Source organism: Protopterus annectens, chromosome 13.part0 (genome assembly GCF_019279795.1).
Source record: "Protopterus annectens isolate FY-2018-M chromosome 13.part0, PAN1.0, whole genome shotgun sequence".
Lineage (NCBI taxonomy): Eukaryota > Metazoa > Chordata > Ceratodontiformes > Protopteridae > Protopterus > Protopterus annectens.
In genome coordinates this window covers 1137882610-1137901756 of record NC_056747.1, presented here as the reverse complement: position 1 = coordinate 1137901756, position 19147 = coordinate 1137882610, and the positions used below count along the sequence as shown (strand labels likewise).

Genomic DNA, 19147 nt, shown 5'->3' with positions numbered 1-19147 from the left:
CACGGCAAGAAAGACTGGGGTAATGGCATCGGCTGCATGTTTTATACCCCTGATGACCTGACGTCATGGAAGAAGGGACAGGAACCAACACAGGACCCAAGACTTTGTTAATCAGGCCGACTGAGTGCTACTGAAAGCAGATAACCCAAATGTGATGACTGCAACAGTGAAACATGAAGAACATCTTTGATTTCCTCACAAATTGGTTCAGGTTGCTTAGATCCAAAACTGATCTTAGGTCCCATGTCTGTTTTGGCACTAAAAAGAACTTGAGTAAGTTCTGAATCCTCTGTGGTCTGGTAAGACCTCCTGGATGACTGATTTGTCCATCAGCTTCTGACTTTCTTGAGCTGCAGCTTGTCTGTGACTGGGTAGAATGTTGTGAAGCTTTTTTTCTTTTGGCAGATGGCATTTGGGAAAATGGTATAAAGTGATCTCTGGATATTATATTTAGCACCCATGAATGTTTTGTTATAGCAGCCCAGACATCTGGGTGCAAGGACAAGTGTCCCCTGACTGTCTTCAGAGGTGGGCAGTCGGACACTACTTCAGGAGTGCTGAAAGGGTCTATCTGGAAAGGAATCTCAAAAACTCTGATTTTGCAGGCCTCATCTGCTGTGAGAATGGAGTCTTCCATTTGAACTCCCTCCTCTGAATCTTGGAAAGATCCCTGGGATTTATCGAACCACATTTTCTTGCCTCCTCTTTGATTCCTTGAAAATGATCACTGAAAGGTAGAAAACTGAATCCCTATGGCAGACAGAGTCTTTCCTTCTTATTCACTGTGGGAAACCACTTATTTCACAGGACCAAACAAGGATGTTCCATCAAAAGAAGCATTGATGAAAGAAGACTTAAAAGGCATCTCAAAATCACATAACTGCATCCAGGCATGTCTCCTAATGGTGATGCCTGAACCAACAGCCCTTGGGGTGTCTTCTGCTGCATGAGAAATCAATCTCATGTACACACTGGAAATAAATAAAAGATGATCTTTTGTAATTCTCTGCAAGTATGAACTCTGACACAGATTTTGAGAGTTCTTTAGTCATATTCCTTTGCAGACTCATAAAGTGTGCCAAATAGTTCAGGGACATCAAGGCAAAGGTTGCTGAAGCAAACACATGCTTTCCAAATCTGTTCAATACCCTGGACTCTCTGTTTGGGGGGGGAGTAAACAGAGGATCTTTGTTCTGCTAGCTCCTGCTTAGTGGCTACCACCACAACCATTGCATCAACAGGGACTCCTTTGCTCCAATGGGTCTTATCTTTCAGAGGAGCTAAACTTTTGCCTGGATGGCATGGGATAGGTTCAGCAGAATGCTGTTCCTTCCATGTCCATTGACAGACTAGGTCAATAAGCTCTACAGCTGAGGGAGTCACCCAAGATGTAGACAGGCTAGCACCAAAAGCCTCCAGAAATACTGACTCCTTACGGGAAGGATTATTTGATGACCAACCACCATTCTGCGTGAGGATTTCCAAAATCTTTCCAAATGATATGTGATCAGGTGGTGATTTAGGGAATACTTCCCCTTCACTGGAGTCAGTATCGTCAGTAAGAGATCCCAAGGAGGAATCTATATGTCTCCTTTTACACATTCTCTTTCAATGAACCTCATCAGTGGGATGCTCCTGGGTTTGTGTCCAAAGAGAGGGGTGTTTCTTCCATGGGGACTGTCTGGATGCTAAATGGTTCGGTTGTCCCTGTGGAGTATGTCTGATGGGATCAGAGCTCAGAACCATAGAGGGAAAGGGTGTAGGATATGAGAACATATGAGAGATTGGATCTGTTGAACAAGATAACACCCTCTCCACAACTTTGAAGGCAGATGGATCTGGAGAAGCTGTGTCTGGCTGCAGCACAGCTGAGACTTCCAAAGCAGGCAGATCACAGATTTGTCTGGATCCTTGCCTCCAGGAGGGAGCTGGACCTGGGCTATCTAGCAATAAGGCTGCAAGGAGCAAGAATGGAGCCATCATCATCATCGGAGCAGATCCCAGCCCCATGGATCCAGTGCCGACACCTCGGCTCAGAGACTTGTCCCAATCCGAAGGAATTGGAGCAGAACAGGTCAGGGGAAACCATCGGGCTCAAAGCTGTAATTCTCTTCAGCTCTCATACTGGTACTCTTGGAACTCTTGGATCATGGGGCTCTGAACCTGAAGGATGGATTGGAAAAGCAGATACAATTGTATGGGGGGGGTGGCTGGAAGGCTCATGGATCTGATGGAAGACAGAGAGACAGTATAACCCCCATCTGGATCTGAACTGAGGAGTTTTCTCATCATCCTACCCACTTCCACTTGAGAAAGACTTCTGGAAGAACTGACAGATGAGGTAGTGGACCCAACTTACAGATCCAAAACCAGCAGATCCAACTCCTAGGTCTTCTTATAAGGTATAGAGTAACTACTACATCTGAAGAATTAGGATTCATAGTTTTTCTCTTTGGATCTGAAAAACTCGAATCCGATGATTTTCGTATTTTTTGTGTAGGCTCTAAAGATAAAGAAGTCTTCGGAGACTTTGGTGGAAATTGCTTCCTATGCTTCAGTGGAGCCTTGGATGGTTATAACCCCTTGATGACTAGCTTGTTTCTCCTGTCCACAAAGCTCTTGAGTTAAACATGGCACAAATGGTACAGTTCGTACCCAGATATGCTGCTCCCAAACAATAAACACACTCCCTGTGAAAATCCGAGTTTAGAATTTTGTGCCCATAGGAAGTGCATTTTTTAAAAACTGTAGGCTTCTCAGTCACAGTAAGCTATCAGTAACAAGAAAAAAGAATAGCATAGATAAGAAAGTAAAATATAACTTTTTTTTTTAATCAGGCAAACTAAGACTATAGAAATAGGACTACCAACAATGGTAGTTAAGAATGTCCTCTCTATCTGGGTAACAAAAAAGAAACAGGAAAGGGTGTATATATATATATATATATATATATATATATATATATATATATATATATATATATATATTATCTCTCTTTCTCTTTCTGTATATGTATATTTTATATATATATATATATATATATATATATATATATATAATATATATATAGAAAGGAACCAACAATGGTATGTAAAAGTTACCTTGCTTAGGCATAGAGGTAATGGATAGCAGAAACCTGAAAAGCTAAGAGGGAAGAACTATAAAGTAAGTAGCTAACTAGGAATAGAAATGGAGAGGTTTTAGTACTCAAAAATACTTACTACACAACCTAAAAAATGCTCAGAGTGGATCCATGTTCATACAAAATGGTGGCAAATCAGATTGAGGTATTGGGCATGGACTAGGGCATTATGGGTAAAGGGAGGAGCTGAAGAGTGGGATCCAAATTCTGTAGAATGCTGCTAAATTGGACACGAGGTCAGATCTGTAACCCATAAGTTGAGGAAGAATGAAAAGAACAACATCAGATCTAAAGGTTAAAATGTGCCTTGTTGTATTTACATATAACATCATTTACTGCTCTCAGAGCGTATGACTCCATATAAAGTGAAGAAGAAGGCGAGTCTGGGCACATTGCAGATGCTGTGAACAGCACTTTTGGCTAACATCAAAGACTGACAATACTAATTATAATACTAATTTTATGACTTGGGTAGGGTCTCCATTCCTGCCATGGTATAAGAAATTCTAAGCATTTAGAGAAATAAAAAAAGACAGCTACACATTAATGGTGTTCTGGAAAAGAAGGATAATAGTGTATGATGGTCAGAAAAAATTTATTTCCACATAAAAGTTGCCAAGACTCACTTTAGCAGCAGTGCAAACAGTGTTTTCCCTCCAAAAAAGGGAGGCGAAGGTCTATTAATACTCATGTCTCTATAAATAATATTGAGTATAAGCAAGACTGCACACAAAGTCACAACAGGTCTATATAATAGTAAGCAAAGATGTCACTTTGTGCATATACTATTATAGTGTGTGTGGTGTGTGTGTGTGTGTGTGTGTGTGTGTGTGTGTGTGTGTGTGTGTGTGTGTGTGTGTGTGTGTGTGTGTGTGTGTGTGTGTGTGCGTGTGTGTGTGCATGAGTGTGTGTCCATAGACGTGCTGTAGATTATGTTTATAATACCAGCATGGTTGCACATGTTAAGAGTAAAGCTGCTGTTAAAGAATTCACTTCTGTGTCAGCATGTGATATCAAAGCGTGCAGCATGTTATATTTGTATGTGTGTTACTTGGTTTCCCATACTTTGTCAAGAGTAAAGTGGATGTGTTTAAATTCTGATTTATTTTTCCTGATTTTAAACATTTTGCTTGTATTTTCTATAGGACATCAGTGCTGGTGCAGTTACTGTTTGTGTGCCTTTTGTGATTCAAACTGTTAGGTCATTTCCTTTTTCTCCCTGCTTGTATGATCAGTAAATTAGAAGATAAAAGAAAATGGGGGGTCCCCAACAACAGCACCCCAGCAAGGAAATTATTTTTTTGTATGTTTCAAATTAAAGCTATACGAGCACTAGTGGAGAAAACGTTTTTTGTTTGTTTCAAGTTGAAACTTTGACTGGTTTGTTTTGCCTGGTTGAAGCTTTGGTGAACTAAGGGATGACAAAATCTAGGGGGGAAAATGTGTGTATATTTGTGTGTGATTGTGTATGAATATTAGGTGGTACATGCTGGAGTATGTGCACCTTAGTTTGTGTGTAGATGAAGTAACTGTGTCGAGTTGTTTGTGTACACAGGTTACATCATACTGCACATTCATAAGATAAATGGGCATTTGTTTGAATGGATATACAAGTTCTTTGTATATGCTGAAGCAATGGCAGACTGCATGTCACAACGTGTATGTCATGGCCTTTATATACTGTGTTGCTATACATGTGTGAAATCAGAGTCCACTTTCTGCTACATTACATCTGAATTTGTGGAAGGGATCAGAATTACAGTGAAGGTTAGAATATTCAATTATTCATAGATCGTGTTTCTACAGGACCAAAGGGCAATCCGAGTTAATCATAACTAGATCTGGATTAATGAACTAGATTTATTCCAATTATGATCTCTAAGATCAGCATGTGACAGAACAGAAAGCCTCTTATATCGATTATTTCCACAGTGTCAATTGTATTTTTTTTTTAAGACTGAGCTCAAGATAATGTTGCTCAAAAGTTTGACTTCGGACCATTGGATACTAAAACACTAAACTGTCTAGGTGCTGGCATGTAGATTATCTGAGTTAGTATTTGGAGAACAAAGTACGAGCTCAGAGTGAGTACTGATGTTAAAATAATGGTATGTATATATCAGAGTATGCAGTGAATACGTGGGTGGTGAACATCTGTGAGCATAACACATAGCTAACAAAATTCAGTGACAGATGTTCTTACTTGTGTTAATCTTTAATTAAATTGAGAGTTTCTCCTGTCTAGCTCTCAGCTAAAGCACCTTCTGTTTAGAGTCCGCACATCTCACACAGTCTTTGTGGGTTTTGCTGGGTGTTATGGTGTACTTCCATGTCTAAAAATTATTATATGTGAACTGCTGTTCTTCATTGTGAGCGAGTGTGTGTGTGTGTGTGTGTGTGTGTGTGTGTGTGTGTGTGTGTGTGTGTGTGTGTGTGTGTGTGTGTGTGTGTGTGTGTGTGTATGTGAGTGCATGCTTGCGTATGCTTTAATAGATGGGGACCCTATTCAGTATTAGTTTCTTCACCTTGCACCCCAACAACGGCCAAGATAAGTGTATCCCTGAAGTGGATTATGTGGGCAGTCAGAATATAAATAAATTAATAATTGCTGGCGAAGTTGCCATCAAGGCTCTGGTAAGTGTGCCTGCATCTCGATGATGTTCAGGAGAATACAGAAAATCTACCACTACAGATCAGTGCACTAAATGCTAGGATTCTCTGAGATGGATGGAACAACTTCTGTATCACAAACTAGCTGTTTTTAACATATAGGGTCAATTTCCTGAAGAATAGAAGATGGTAGATGCAATTCTCCTTCTCAATAGTGGTGCAATGACAGAAGCTATAAACTGATGACCTTTTGTCTTAGTTGCATGTGTATGTGTGTGTGTGTGTTTGGGGGGGGGGTATCATGGAAAGGATACTGAAGGAAATGGGTTTCGGAATATATCCAAGCCACTGAGATGGACCGAAGGTGGCATGTCTTCATTTTGTTATGCCATACCAGACAAATGGAGAAGGCAATAAAAGAGGGACATCTGCTTTGACTATTAAGGTACAGTACCACATAGGAAGTTGACAATCAAGTTAGATAGCTTGGCGGTGGGGTTACAGTGTAACAGTGTGGGCAAAACACTAGCTAGACAGAACATAAAAGGTCATCAGATGAAATGGTCATCATCAGTGGGGTACTGCAGTGATTAATACTAGAACCACAACAAATCAAAGTATGCAAAGGTAAAAAAAAAAGAAGTTATGTACTTACAATAATGTTCCATGTGAGTTGTTCATCTCGCCCCCCCCCCCTACTCCCTATCCCATGATGCGATAGTGTCTCCCTCAGATCTTGTTTGGCCACTCATACTGACAACTAAAGACTATAGTCATTGAAGTAAGAATATCGTAGATAAGGGCAAAGTATCACTAAGACTTGTTAGAACTTCCTTGTCCTCAAGACTTTAAAGGTAGTGGGTTGGTGGGTGGGACGTAAGAATGAAGGTGAGATGAACAACTCACATGGAACGTTATGGTACGTACATGACTTCTTTGTCTGAAGTTATTCTATCTCACCTTCATTCTCACTGATGGGTCAGCGTCCCAAGCACCATCTCCTTGGCTGGCTCATGGAAGTATATTCCTCAGAACCATAGAACCAAAGGAGGCCCTGTCCCTGGAGGGCTTATCCAATTTGTAATTAGTGATAAAGGTATGAGGTGAGGCTCATGTGACTGTTGCACAAATGGTATCTATAGGTAGCCTTGGTAGAAAAACTGAAGAAGTGGAAATTGCCCTGGCTGAGTGAGCCCTGACTTTATGATTTAATGTCATCTGTGAAGACTGTGAAGAGTTGTATGTGAAAGAAATACAATCTGACAACCATTTTGACAAAGTGGTTTTTACCACTGGAGTACCCTTCTTTGAATCTGAAAAGGAGACAAAAAGTTGATCCGATTTTCTGAAGTCCTTAGTCCTGTCTAAACAGAATCGAAGTTGCCTATGGACGTCGAGTTTGTGCAACGTGTTCCATTTTGTTTGTATATTTGGGAAAAAAACACAGGTGATTCTATAGTCTGGTTGAGATTTGTTTCAGAACAAACCTTAGGTAGGAATGAAGGATTTGTTCTTAATGGTAATCTATCACTCTGAAAAATCAAGTATGGGGCTTTGACGGACAAGGCATGTAGTTCCAAAATTCTTCAAGTGGAAGTAATAGCTACTGGGAAAATGGTCTTCCAAGATAGATATTTCAAATCACAGGATGATGCAGGTTCAAAAGGGGGGTAAATTGATCCATGAGAGCACAAAACTGAGATTCCATGGAGCAGATAGGGTTCTAATAGATGGTCTCAAGTGAACAGTATCCTTAAGAAATGCTTTAGAACGTCTATGTGAAATGACGGGAGTCTGTGAATCACCAATATGAAAATTAGAGATTGCTGCCAATTGAACTCTCAGGGTCACTGCAGCTGCTCCTTCATGAAACAGTTTAGTAAGAAACTCTAGAATGGAAGAAATCAAAGCCATAAATGGATCAACATAATTATTTGATGCCAATACGGAAAATATTTTCCACTTGCTAAGGTATAGTTTCCTAGACATTATAATGTCCTGTGCTGCAGGTGATAAATCGTGAAACCTGGCTATTCATAGAATCGGAGCAGCCAAGCTGTCAATTTTAGGATATGAACTGCAGAATGAAGAACCCCTGATGAATGTATCAGAAGATCTGGAACTGGGTCAGGGATCCATGGTTCTTCCAGTAGATGAGGCTGCAGAAAGGGGGACCAGATTTGACGAGGCCAGTAAGGGGCTATCAAAATAATGGTCCTTCCCAGAGTGTTGGCTTTCTGTAAGAATTTGGGTATCAGAGAAAATGGGAAAAGCATAAAGAAGTCCCGGGGGCCAACTGTGTACAAGTGCGTCCCTTGGGGCATCTCCCGAGTTGGGGATCAGGGCAAAGTAGTTGCTGCATTTGGTGTTGGCAGGGGTTGCAAAGAGGTCACAGCAAGGCTGCCCCCATCAGCAGAATATCCTTTTTGCTACTTCTTCCAGGGACCACTTGTGAGGAGAAAGTATTGCTCTGCTCAACTTGTCCGCTATCACATTGGACCTCCCCAGAATGTGCATTGCTATCAGAAAGCGCTGGGTGGATATTGCCCACTGCCATACTCTCAAGGCTTCTCAACATAAGGGGTATGATTTGGTTCCTCCCTGTTTGTTTATGTACCAGACCACTGCCATGTTGTCCATCTGTATAGCAATAGTCCCTAGAGGAAGAAAGTTTTGAAAGGACTGCAGTGCTAGAAATACCACTCTCATCTCTAGGACATTGATATGCAGATGAGCTTCGTGATTCTCCCACGTGCCTTGGGCTGTCCTTCTCTGAAACCCCCACCCTATCAGGGAGGTGTCAATGGTCACAGTAGCAACCGGGGTTGGAAGAACAAAGGGACGTCCTATTGTCACTTGAGGAGAGGTCAGCCACCAAAGAAGATCCTTCTTGCATGACTTTGTTATTATAATGTGGGGAGACATTGGGAGTTCCTGATAAGACCATTGTGTGAAAACCAGCCATTTCAGTATCCGCATGTGCATTCAGCCTAATGGAATAGCAAAGATGGCTGCTGCCATGGTCCCTAGTAATTTGACCACTACTGAAACAGGGGCTCTCTGTTTGGGGATGAGATTCAGAATTTGTTGTTGAAGGTTCACCACTCTTTCCATTGGGAGTTTTATGGTCATGGAAATTGTGTCGAGATCTGCTCCTATAAAGATGGTACGTATGGATGGCTGCAAAGCAGATTTGTCCCAGTTTACAGTAATCCCCAAATGACTGCAAAGATCTAAGGCTGTCTCCCTTGCGTGTATGAGTTGATGCTAAGTGGTGGCAGTTAGGTGCCAGTCATCTAAGTATGGAAACACCTGGAATCCTAAACGCCTCAGGTGAGTCATAACTACTGCCATGCATTTGGTGAACACTCTGGGGGCTGTAGTGAGACCAAAGGGCAGAGCTTGAAACTGAAAGTAACTGGCTCCCAGCCAAAAGCACAGATGATCCCTGGATGGTCTGGCCATTTTTAGATGGTAGTATGCATACTGGAGATCTATTGAGCACATCCAATTGTCTTTTCCTAGAAAAGGAAGTATAGACTGTAGTGTGACCATCTAAAACTTTGTTTTCTTGACAGATTTGTTCAACCTGCTGAGAACCAAAATTGATCTACAGTCCCCTATTTTCTTTGGTACTAAAAAGAATCTTGAGTAAGTTCCAGATCCTCTCTGATCTGCTGGGACTGGTTGGATGACTCTTTTTTTCTAGCAACCTCATAATCTCTGTGGCTGCCTGTTCCTTGTGATTGGGTAGAACATCTGGGATTTTTTTCACAGTGGGTGGAGAGGTAATAAAGGGAATAGTGTAGCCTCTGGATATTATGCTTTGTATCCACTGATTTTTGTGATTTTTAGTCAGGTGTCTGGGTGCAAAGATAAGCGTCCCCCCGACTGCCTCTAGAAATGGACAGACCGGCCTCCTTTCAGGAGCACTGGTAGGGCTTGCCAAAGAACTGATCCCTGTCACCCTGATTTTGCGGGCCCCTTCTGTTGCATGGATGGTGTCTCCCATTATTGCCCCCTCCTCTGCCTCTAGAGGGAGTTTCACCACATGCATCAAAGAAAGTTCCTTGGGCTTTAAGGAACCACGTTTTTCCACTTTTACGACCTTTAGGATAAGGTCTGGTAGGAGTGGAAAAATGGACTCCTATGGCAGACAGAGTCTTTCCATCGATACCTGGTAAGCATTTCCTTTACTTTTGGTCCAAAAAGTGATGAACCACCAAAGGGGGTGTTTACAAAGGATGACTTATAGGGCTCCACAAAGGAACATAAGCGCATCCAGGAGTGTCTTCTAAGAGCAATTCCTGTACCCGCTGCCCTACTCATTCCATCAGCAGCATATGAAATCAGATGCATGGAAGAGTTTATAAGGGAATTTAGGGTAGCAAACTGGGAGGTTACCTTATCTGAGACCCCTGCAGCTGCCGCACCCTGTAGAGTATCTCTTAACTCCTTAAGGAGATCTCTGTTTAGTGTGGTGAAATGTGTGAGATAGTTCAGGGATCGAAGAGCAAAGGCCGCTGAACTAAACATGCACTTTCTGTATCTGTCCATGATCCTAGAATCTCTATTAGGAGGATGAACAGATGTGGAGGTCTGTGATAACTCCTTTTTGGTAGCCACCACCACCACCATAACATCAACAGGTACTCCTTTGGTAAGGAAAGCCTTGTCCTGACGTGCTGTAATAAATTTATTCGGCCTCCGAGGGACTGCTTCTATGGTATCTGGGGACTCCCTTGCCTTTTGAGACAGAAGATCCGTCAACTCATCAAAGGGCAGAGTCACCCAAGAGGTTGAGGGTTGAGACCCAAAAGCCTTTAGGAATACTGACTCATCATCAGTAGGGTTAAAGGGATTCCAGCCACCCCTCTGTTTTAGGATTTCTAAGATATCACCAAAAGAGATATTCAAAACTCTTGAAAAACAGACCAAATAAGAAAAAAATAATGTACGAAGACGTAGTCAAAGCCAAGATTGTTTTATTTTAGTGCTTTCATCAACAATTAGTTATGACTTCTTCAGAATAAATGAATTTACAACCAAAACTCATTAAATAGTCTCAAAAAATACATTTGAATACATGCCATTCAATTAAAGCATTAAAAACTTTCTAAAGCTGCAGACTCCAAAAGTTAAAACCTGTTATTGTTAAAATGTCACATTTTTTATAAATACTTAATTTAATACATAATGATTAATAAATAAAATATGCTTGCATGTTGGCATCAAAGATAAAAATCAGCTTTAAGTTTTAGATAACTAGTAAGGGATACTACTTAATTTAACCCAGGGGGCTAGTGGCATTAACTCTGAGTTTCCACATTAACTCTTTAGTTCAAGAGGTTCCCCCTCTTTCATCCAACTCTACATGTTCAAGAATAGTAAATTTAAAACTGTGGTTGGAAAAAAATATTCAAGTGCTTGGCAAGTGCGTTATTTTATTTATATCATACATGTGCTGGTATATACGTGTCCTAAACATATTTTTTGTCTTCCCTATGTAATATCTGTAACATACCTGGCACACAGCACCATATACCACATTTTTGATTCCACAAGTATGTTTGTGATAGTATTTTATGGTTCCATATTTTTTAATTTCAACACTGTCCCCCTCCAAAATAAACTTACATTGCGATCAGTGTCCACATTTATTCATCTTATCATTCTTTTTATATCTCTCACCTTCTTTTTTTCTGTTCCATTATATTCTTAAAGCATGTGTCTTTTTTATATACCACTAATGGTTCATCCCCTATTTTACTTCCAACATGTTCATTTTTAAGGATGAACCAGTTTTTTACTAAAATTTCTCTAATGTAGGAAAACTGTGGGTTATAGGTCATTGTCAGTGCATTTTTGTACATAATGTTGTTACTCTTACTACCAGTGTTGATACTACTGGTCCCTGACAGATGTACCCCTTCATCCGTACCTAAACCCAACAGTGGATAGATGTGACCTGTTGTTCTTTTCTTGTTTACTTCTTCCAAAATAGGCCTCATAAAGCCTTGTCCTGAGGTGACGTAATACATTTATTCGGCCTCCGAGGGACTGTTTCTATGGTATCCGGAGACTCCCATGCCTTTCGAGAGAGAAGATCCATCAACTCATCAAAGGGCGGAGTCACCCATGAGGTTGAGGATTGAGACCCAAAAGCCTTCAAGAGTACTGACTCATCATCAGTAGGGTTAAGGGGATTCCAGCCACCCCTCTGTTTTAGGATTTCTAAGATATCACCAAAAGAGATATCTTCAGAGGGGGACCGTGGGGACCATTCTGATTCATCTAAGTCAGTATCTGATGTGATGGATTCCTGTGGGGAATCCAGATGCTTCCTCTTGCAAGTTCTCTTCCTGGGAACCTCCTCAGAGGGAGCATCTGGGGAGGTCCCGGAAGAACAGGGCTCACCCGATGGGGGGAACTGAGACTCCGGGTCTCTACACTTTTGAGGGATCAGTGAAGCAGAGACAGACACAGGAACCTTAGGGGAGGAGTTTGCTGGATCCGATGACGTGGATGCCCAAGTGGATAACACTCTCCTCATAGCATCGAAAGCCCCGTGGCTCCGGTCCGAAGAGATGCCTGTATCCATAGACACAGACAGTCTCTGCGGCACCAAAACCGTGGGCTCCAAGCCCGAAGTAGGTGCTGAGCTCACGAGAGCCGAGACCCTGAGAGGCAAAGTTGGCACCGAAAGATTGGTATGACTATCCTCTCTGGACCCGACTGGTGAGTGTCGGCTCCTAGACTCTAAGGTCAGCACCAAAAAAGTCAGAGTAGTCAGAACCAAAAGCCCAATGGGTGTCAGCTCCAAAGGTTCCACAATAATCAGTTCCAAATACTTCAACTCTGAAACTTCAGGTCAAATCGGAGGAGGAACTGAAGAAACGGGTTGAGCCTGGGTTGGTTCCGAAGCCCTAAGGGTTGAACCCAATAGAATTTTAGCTAGTGCCTGTGACTGTAAAAGTCTCCATACCACTCGATCCACATCCTTATCTGATAGTCTTGAGGACCGGGAGGCAATAGATGATGTCTCAGACTGGAGAATAGGAGATTTTAAAGTGGGAGATACTAGCTCCATAGGTTCATAGGGTAGTACTAGGCTAACTGCCCCTGTGAGCCATTTCAAGCCTAGCCAATTATCCCTTGTGAGACTCAAACCCTGCACCTTGTGTTTGTAAGGCAAACACCTTAACCATTAGGCCACCCTCCCCAGTGCTGGGGACTGGCTCCTACTGACCACAATTGCCTCCGGCTCCATAGGCTTCGGAGCCAAGGTGGCAGTCTTACTAGACTTAGATGTGGAAGCTGATGAGCCCTTTTTTGTCTCCAACCCCGATGATGAACTTGTAGATACAGTTTTAGAAGACTTAGTGGACTTGTCCTTGTCTAAGGCTTCTTGATAGGAGGATTTTAAGAGACCTCTTGCCATGAGTTTACTCTTGCGTTCATGAAGAACGCAAGAGCTAAAGGAGTGACAGATGGCACAATTTTCCTGCAGGTGAAGCTCATCTAAGCTGTTGTGTCTTTCAGCTTTTCCCAGTTAGGGGTCACCACAGCGGAACTCCGGTCCGCTAATGAGTGGCGGTAGATTTTTACGTGCTGGCTTGCTGGGCCTAACGCACAACCTTCAATGAAGGAACGCCCATTCACGCATGTCGCCACACAGAAGACACTCTAACAGAGAATCGAATGGGCAACGTCTAACTGTGAGGCGACAACGCTACCGCAGCACCACCAATGCAGTGTGAAGCTCACCTAAGCAATATACACAATTTGTATGTCCATCTGTAAGTGACATCTTCTGTCCGCATTTCAGACATTTCTTAAACCCAGATTTTGCTTTTTCAGCCATCACTCCAGCTTATCCAATGCAGAAAACTCTAACTCTATAAAAGAAATATATATGTATATATATATATATATATATATATATATATATATATATATATATATATATATATATATATATATATATATACACATATATATATATGTATAACACACAGCACACAGATAATATATATGTATATAAAAAAATTAGCCTCAATAAAGAAGGTCTAAACTAACCTATAATAACCTATAAAAGCTATGTATAATACACAGCACACTGAAACGCACCAAGCTAACAACAATTACCCAACCCTAATAAAATCCACAGGGTTGAATAAAATGTAACTACAGGTAATAGCAAAAATTAGAATTATTAATGCCCTAATAAAAACTGGGCTACTAATAAGCAGAAAGGATAGGGAGCAAGTTGTCTAAATCTAAACACTAGTCTAATAAAAAGTGTCAATATCTGAAATAGGCCTAGAAAAAAAATGGCCTCAAGAAAAAGAGAAAGCACTCTAACTAGTTATCCCTAATTATTACTAACAAAGGAGACACATGTCTCAAGAAGCTAAATGTAATCTACAACTATCAAACAAGAATAAAAAAAATATTTATCCAGGAAAAATCATCAAAGTTTTGCATTACTGGCTAGAGCTGTTTGATGAACACCAGATCTGTTGCAGTGGCAAACAAGATCTGAGGGAGGCACTGTTGCATCATGGGATAGGGAGTAGGCCACGAGCTGTTTAAAGACCTTGAGCTTCAGCATTTGGCTGAGTTGGAGACGAGGATCGGCTCCGAACCCATCAGTGACAATGAAGGCGAGATAGAACAACTTCACATTATATACTTTGGTGTTTGATAAACAAAACAGACTTTATACTTACTCTTATGCAAAAGTAGAGCAGACCGAGTCATGTTAACAGCAGATGACCAATAAAAGGGACAATTTGTGCTGAATGTATACTACAATGGACATAGCAGCCAGTTTCCAAACGTAGTAACATATGCAATTAAGTATGAGTGTGCATGTGCATGTGTGTATACATACATATATATATATATATATATATATATATATATATATATATATATATATATATATATATCAAACACACATATATGTATATCTGCATACAAATGTATAATATATACAGACATGCACAGATATGTTTGCATGTGTATATGTATGTATACATCTTGTTCTCTTTCTCATTCTCTCTCACATATGCCTACATATACAGAAAGAAGCACACACAAAAATGGGCACATGTATATGTGTGTGTACACTGAAACACACACACATACGCACACACACACACACACACACACACACACACACACACACACACACACACACACACACACACACACACACACACACACACACACACACACACATTGCACTCTTAGAGCAACTTACCTTAAAGGCATAGTCCTTAATAACTTTGATAACATCTCGGAATAAGATTTTGGATGTAAAGGTATGTCCATGGAAAATGTTTGGTTCTCCATTATTCCCTTCCCAGCAGTCCAGCTCTACACATCTGCATCCTTTCATTAAGGCCCTGCAAATAAAAGTAACTGTTAACTGTCCTTTCTTCATGAAACAAAACACTACATACCCCCAGCATCTATCCCTTCACTTTCAAACCATTATCAGACACTAGCTTTTATAATTCATAATATAGAAACAAAATGTGGCACTTAGGACCTAAATAATATTATCAAAACTCCAAGCCAGAGCCTGTTCACCAGGGGAGTGAGATGGGGGCAGTAACGCACAGCTCAAGTTCTCATCTAGCTCCAAAAAAAGAAAGTAGTGGCTGCTACCAAGGAATTGGCTCAGTCACCAGGACATAACCTTTGAACTAGGTGATCTGGGAATACTTGTGGAACCGTTACCATGACATTATTTTTGAACTGAGTAATGCGGGAATACTTGGGGAGCAGTCAGTGTGGCATTTTTGAACTGGGTAATATGGGAATACTTGGGGAGCTATGATGGCACTATGGGCAGTAGTCTGCTGTGATAGAGGCAGTAAAGCTGGATTGGAGCACATATGCTTAGCACTGAAGTACAGCTATGTAGGAGCTGAACACAAATGTAGTTGTTTTAGTATGTTCTTTGCTGCAGTAATGAATGACACTTGGAAAATGTGGACACTAAAGGCCTGATGACCAGCCTAACTTCTCCAGGCCAGGTGGATGCCCACTTCATGAAAGTTCATCAGTGGTGTAAAAGGGATGTTTGCCCTTGCCATTTTAGTACTTTCTTGACCCTGGTTCTCCCCTCTTGAGGACGGGTCTGGAGCCATAGCACTGGCTGTCCTGGACAGAAGGATCCTGTAAGCTGCCTTTCTAAGACATAGGTTAACCCTGAGAAAGACAGACCTCTGGTCAAGGTACTAGAAAGATAAGTAAGGGAGAAGAGTAACTGGGATATCCATCTTTCCTCATAAAAGCCCACAGGATATGATACAGAAGGGAGGTGGCAAGGGAATTGTAGTGTAACAATACATATACTCAAAACATCTAGAATTAGAGTAATTCCCTAAACCACTGTACTATTTATTTTATTTTATTTTATTTTACATTTGTTTACCAGGAAATTACGACTGGAATGAGGTCCATTTACAGTGGAGGCCCAGGGAGAAAAGCTCCACATCAAACAATATGTACAGTGGTAAATGTACAACCAAAAAGATATGTCATACAGTGGTTTGTTCCAAGCAAACTTAATTTACACATAGTAGACTCTGGATGGCAGTATTTGGGAGAAAAGACTCCACATTAACTGATTCAATCAAAAGAGACATCACACAAGACATAATAATTTACACATAGTAGGCCCTGTATGGGAGTATTTGAGTGCTGTATAATAGAGATAGTAAGCAGTGAGGAGAGGAAGGTAGCAAGAATTGGAGGAAAGCAGGAAAGCATTTATGTGATGCAAGGACAGAGCCAGGATAGCAAGAGGTGTGACTTAAGTGACTTTTTGAACAGTGAGATAGATGGTGCTGAAGAGATATTTTGGGGGAGGTTATTCCATTTCCTAGTGATGGTATGAGAGAAAAGAGCTTTCCCTGCAGTATTGTTGGCTTTGGATATACAGAGCAGGGTTTTTTTGGATATGCGTAGAGGACGGTTTGCTGAATATTGGTTTAGTAGCTGGTTTAGGGCTGGAGTTTTGTGGGGGTTCTGTAGGTGTGCGCTAGTTGGTGGTAACTAATTAATTGAGGGAGTTCTAACCACTGAAGCTCCTTTAGGGCAAGACAGTGATGGCTTCTAAAAGTGGAGTTACTGGCGAATTTTGCAATTTTATTGTAGCAAGATTCTAGTTTGTCTAGGTCTGTTTTGCTGATGCGGGTAAGGATTGGTGATGCATACATTAGGGTAGGCAAAAGGTGGGTTTGGGCTAGGGTGATTCATGCTTGGTCTGATAGGAATTGTTTGTGTTTGTATAAAGTTCCTAATTTTGTATGTACCTTTTTAATGGTTTGAGAGATATGGACACCAAAGTGAAGGTCCTTATCTATTTCACCCATTTCAACACCGAGGAACTTTGCATGGGGGGGGGGGGGAGAGATTGTGGTGCCGTTTTTGGAGGTGATAGTGAAGGAAGGAGGTGTGGTTCTGGATTTGTTGGGGTGAAAAGAAGTAATTTGGTCTTGTTGGGGTTTAGAATCAGTTGGATATCAGTAGTCCATTTTTCCACAGAGTAGAAGGATTCTTGGGTAAGCTTTTGAAGAGTGGTTATGGATGGGGCTGAGCAGATTAGGGTTGAGTCATCTGCGTACTGTATAAGTGATGCATGCAGGGTGGAGGTATGTAGTTTATTGGTGAAAATGGTGAATAGTAGAGGACCCAGTATTGATCCTTGTGGAACACCTATAGTAGTTGGTAGTAGAGGTGCTAGTACACCTTGCCATTTGACTTTTTGTTTTCTATCAGAGAGATAGTTTTTGAACCAGGAAGTATTGGAGGGTCAAAGGACATGGTAGATAGAGTGTCGAAAAGTAGGTTATGCGAGACCATGTCAAACGCTTTAGATAGATCTAAGAATATGGCTGATATGAAGTTGTTGTTTCTGAGTTGGTTAACCTGGTTGGGAAAGGAGAGAAGAGCAGTAGTTGTACTGTGGTTTGGGTGGAAGCCATGCTGTGTGAAGGAGAGGAGATTATGTGAGGTTAAGACGTGCATCACTTGGGAGTGAATACTTTTCTCCAGGAGCTTGGAAAGGGGGGATAGGATAGCAATGGGGCGGTAGTTTGATAGCTCATAGGAGTTGCCGCCTTTGTATAGGGGAATAATATATGACACTTTCCATAGTTGGGGGATGTAAGCTTCTTTTATGGAGCGGTTTATAAGAATTGAGACAGGGTAGGCTAGGGACTTTGCAGCTAATTTTAGGAAATGAGTGGGTAGGCCATCTGCTCTAGGAGTGGTAGGTTTTAGTTCTGACAGTAGTTTTTTAACTGTGGAGGTTGGTACATGTGAGAGTGTAAAGGAGGGTATATTATTGTGGTCTATAGTTGGGGTGAATATAGAGTTATTGTTTGATAGCTGGTAGATAATGAGAGAATAGATTCTGTGAAGTGATGGTTGAATTGAGAAATTATGCTGTCATTATCAGTATTGGTGTTGGGAGCTGGGTGGTAGATTTGCCAGGTTTCAGAAGGGAATTGATAACTTGCCAGAACTTTTGGGGGGGTTTTGGAATGTTTGTTTTGGATACCTAGGAAGTAGTTTTGTTTATCCATTTTTGTTTGTTTTTTGGCCTGATTTCGCAGTTGTTGATATTTTTGTCTATCTTGGCTAGTGTTATTCTTTTTCCAGATCTTCCAGGCATTGTCTCTGGCTTTTAGTAAGGCTTTTGTGGTCCTATTTAGCCAAGGAGCATAGTTAACTCTTGTTCTAAGTTTCCTGATGGGAGCTACTGTATTTAGAACATTCATAAAAGTGCTATTGAAAAACTCAACTGTCTGGTCTAATGCTATAGTTTGTAGTGGGTGCCAGTTACATTGTTCTAACATGCTGTTAAGAATTTGTGGATTTACCTTGTGTTCATCTCTAGTTTCCTTATACAATGTGGGTTTGGGTATGTTTACCTGTTTACAAAGGAGGAATGTGGGGCAGTGGTCACTCAGTTCATCAGGTAGGCAGCCCACATGATAATTTTATTTGGGGAAATTAACTATAGTCCAATCGGGAATGGAATGTTTTTTGGATTTTTTGTCAACTCTGGTGGGTTCTTGGATTAGTTGTGAGAATCCAAATAAGTTCATACCATCCATTGGTCAAGCAATCATTGGTCTGATGAGTGATGGGTATAGGGGAGACTATGACTCCCTTGAAGTCTGAGAAATCCCTTCATGATAAGGTGGGCAATGTAGAAGGTTTGAGGGGTTGTTGGAGTTGCAGGCTAGCCAGTCTAAGTTTAGATCGCCTAGCAGGATGGTTTCTTGGGGCAGGTTGATTGTAGCCCATTGTAACATTTCCTCTATTATAGGTGAGTTATATCCTGGAGGAATATAACTGCAGAGGATG

At 41.2% G+C, this 19147-nt stretch overlaps 1 protein-coding gene across 1 annotated transcript in view; it reads right to left on the bottom strand.

The window, feature by feature from the left end:
• The window catches only part of PLCD3 (phospholipase C delta 3), an 851201-nt gene that overhangs the window by 249964 nt on the left and 582090 nt on the right, over window positions 1–19147 (bottom strand). The window contains exon 7 of the mRNA XM_044055119.1: window positions 15021–15165. Within this exon, the coding sequence (XP_043911054.1) occupies window positions 15021–15165 (145 nt within the window). The remainder of the gene's footprint in view (window positions 1–15020; window positions 15166–19147) is intronic.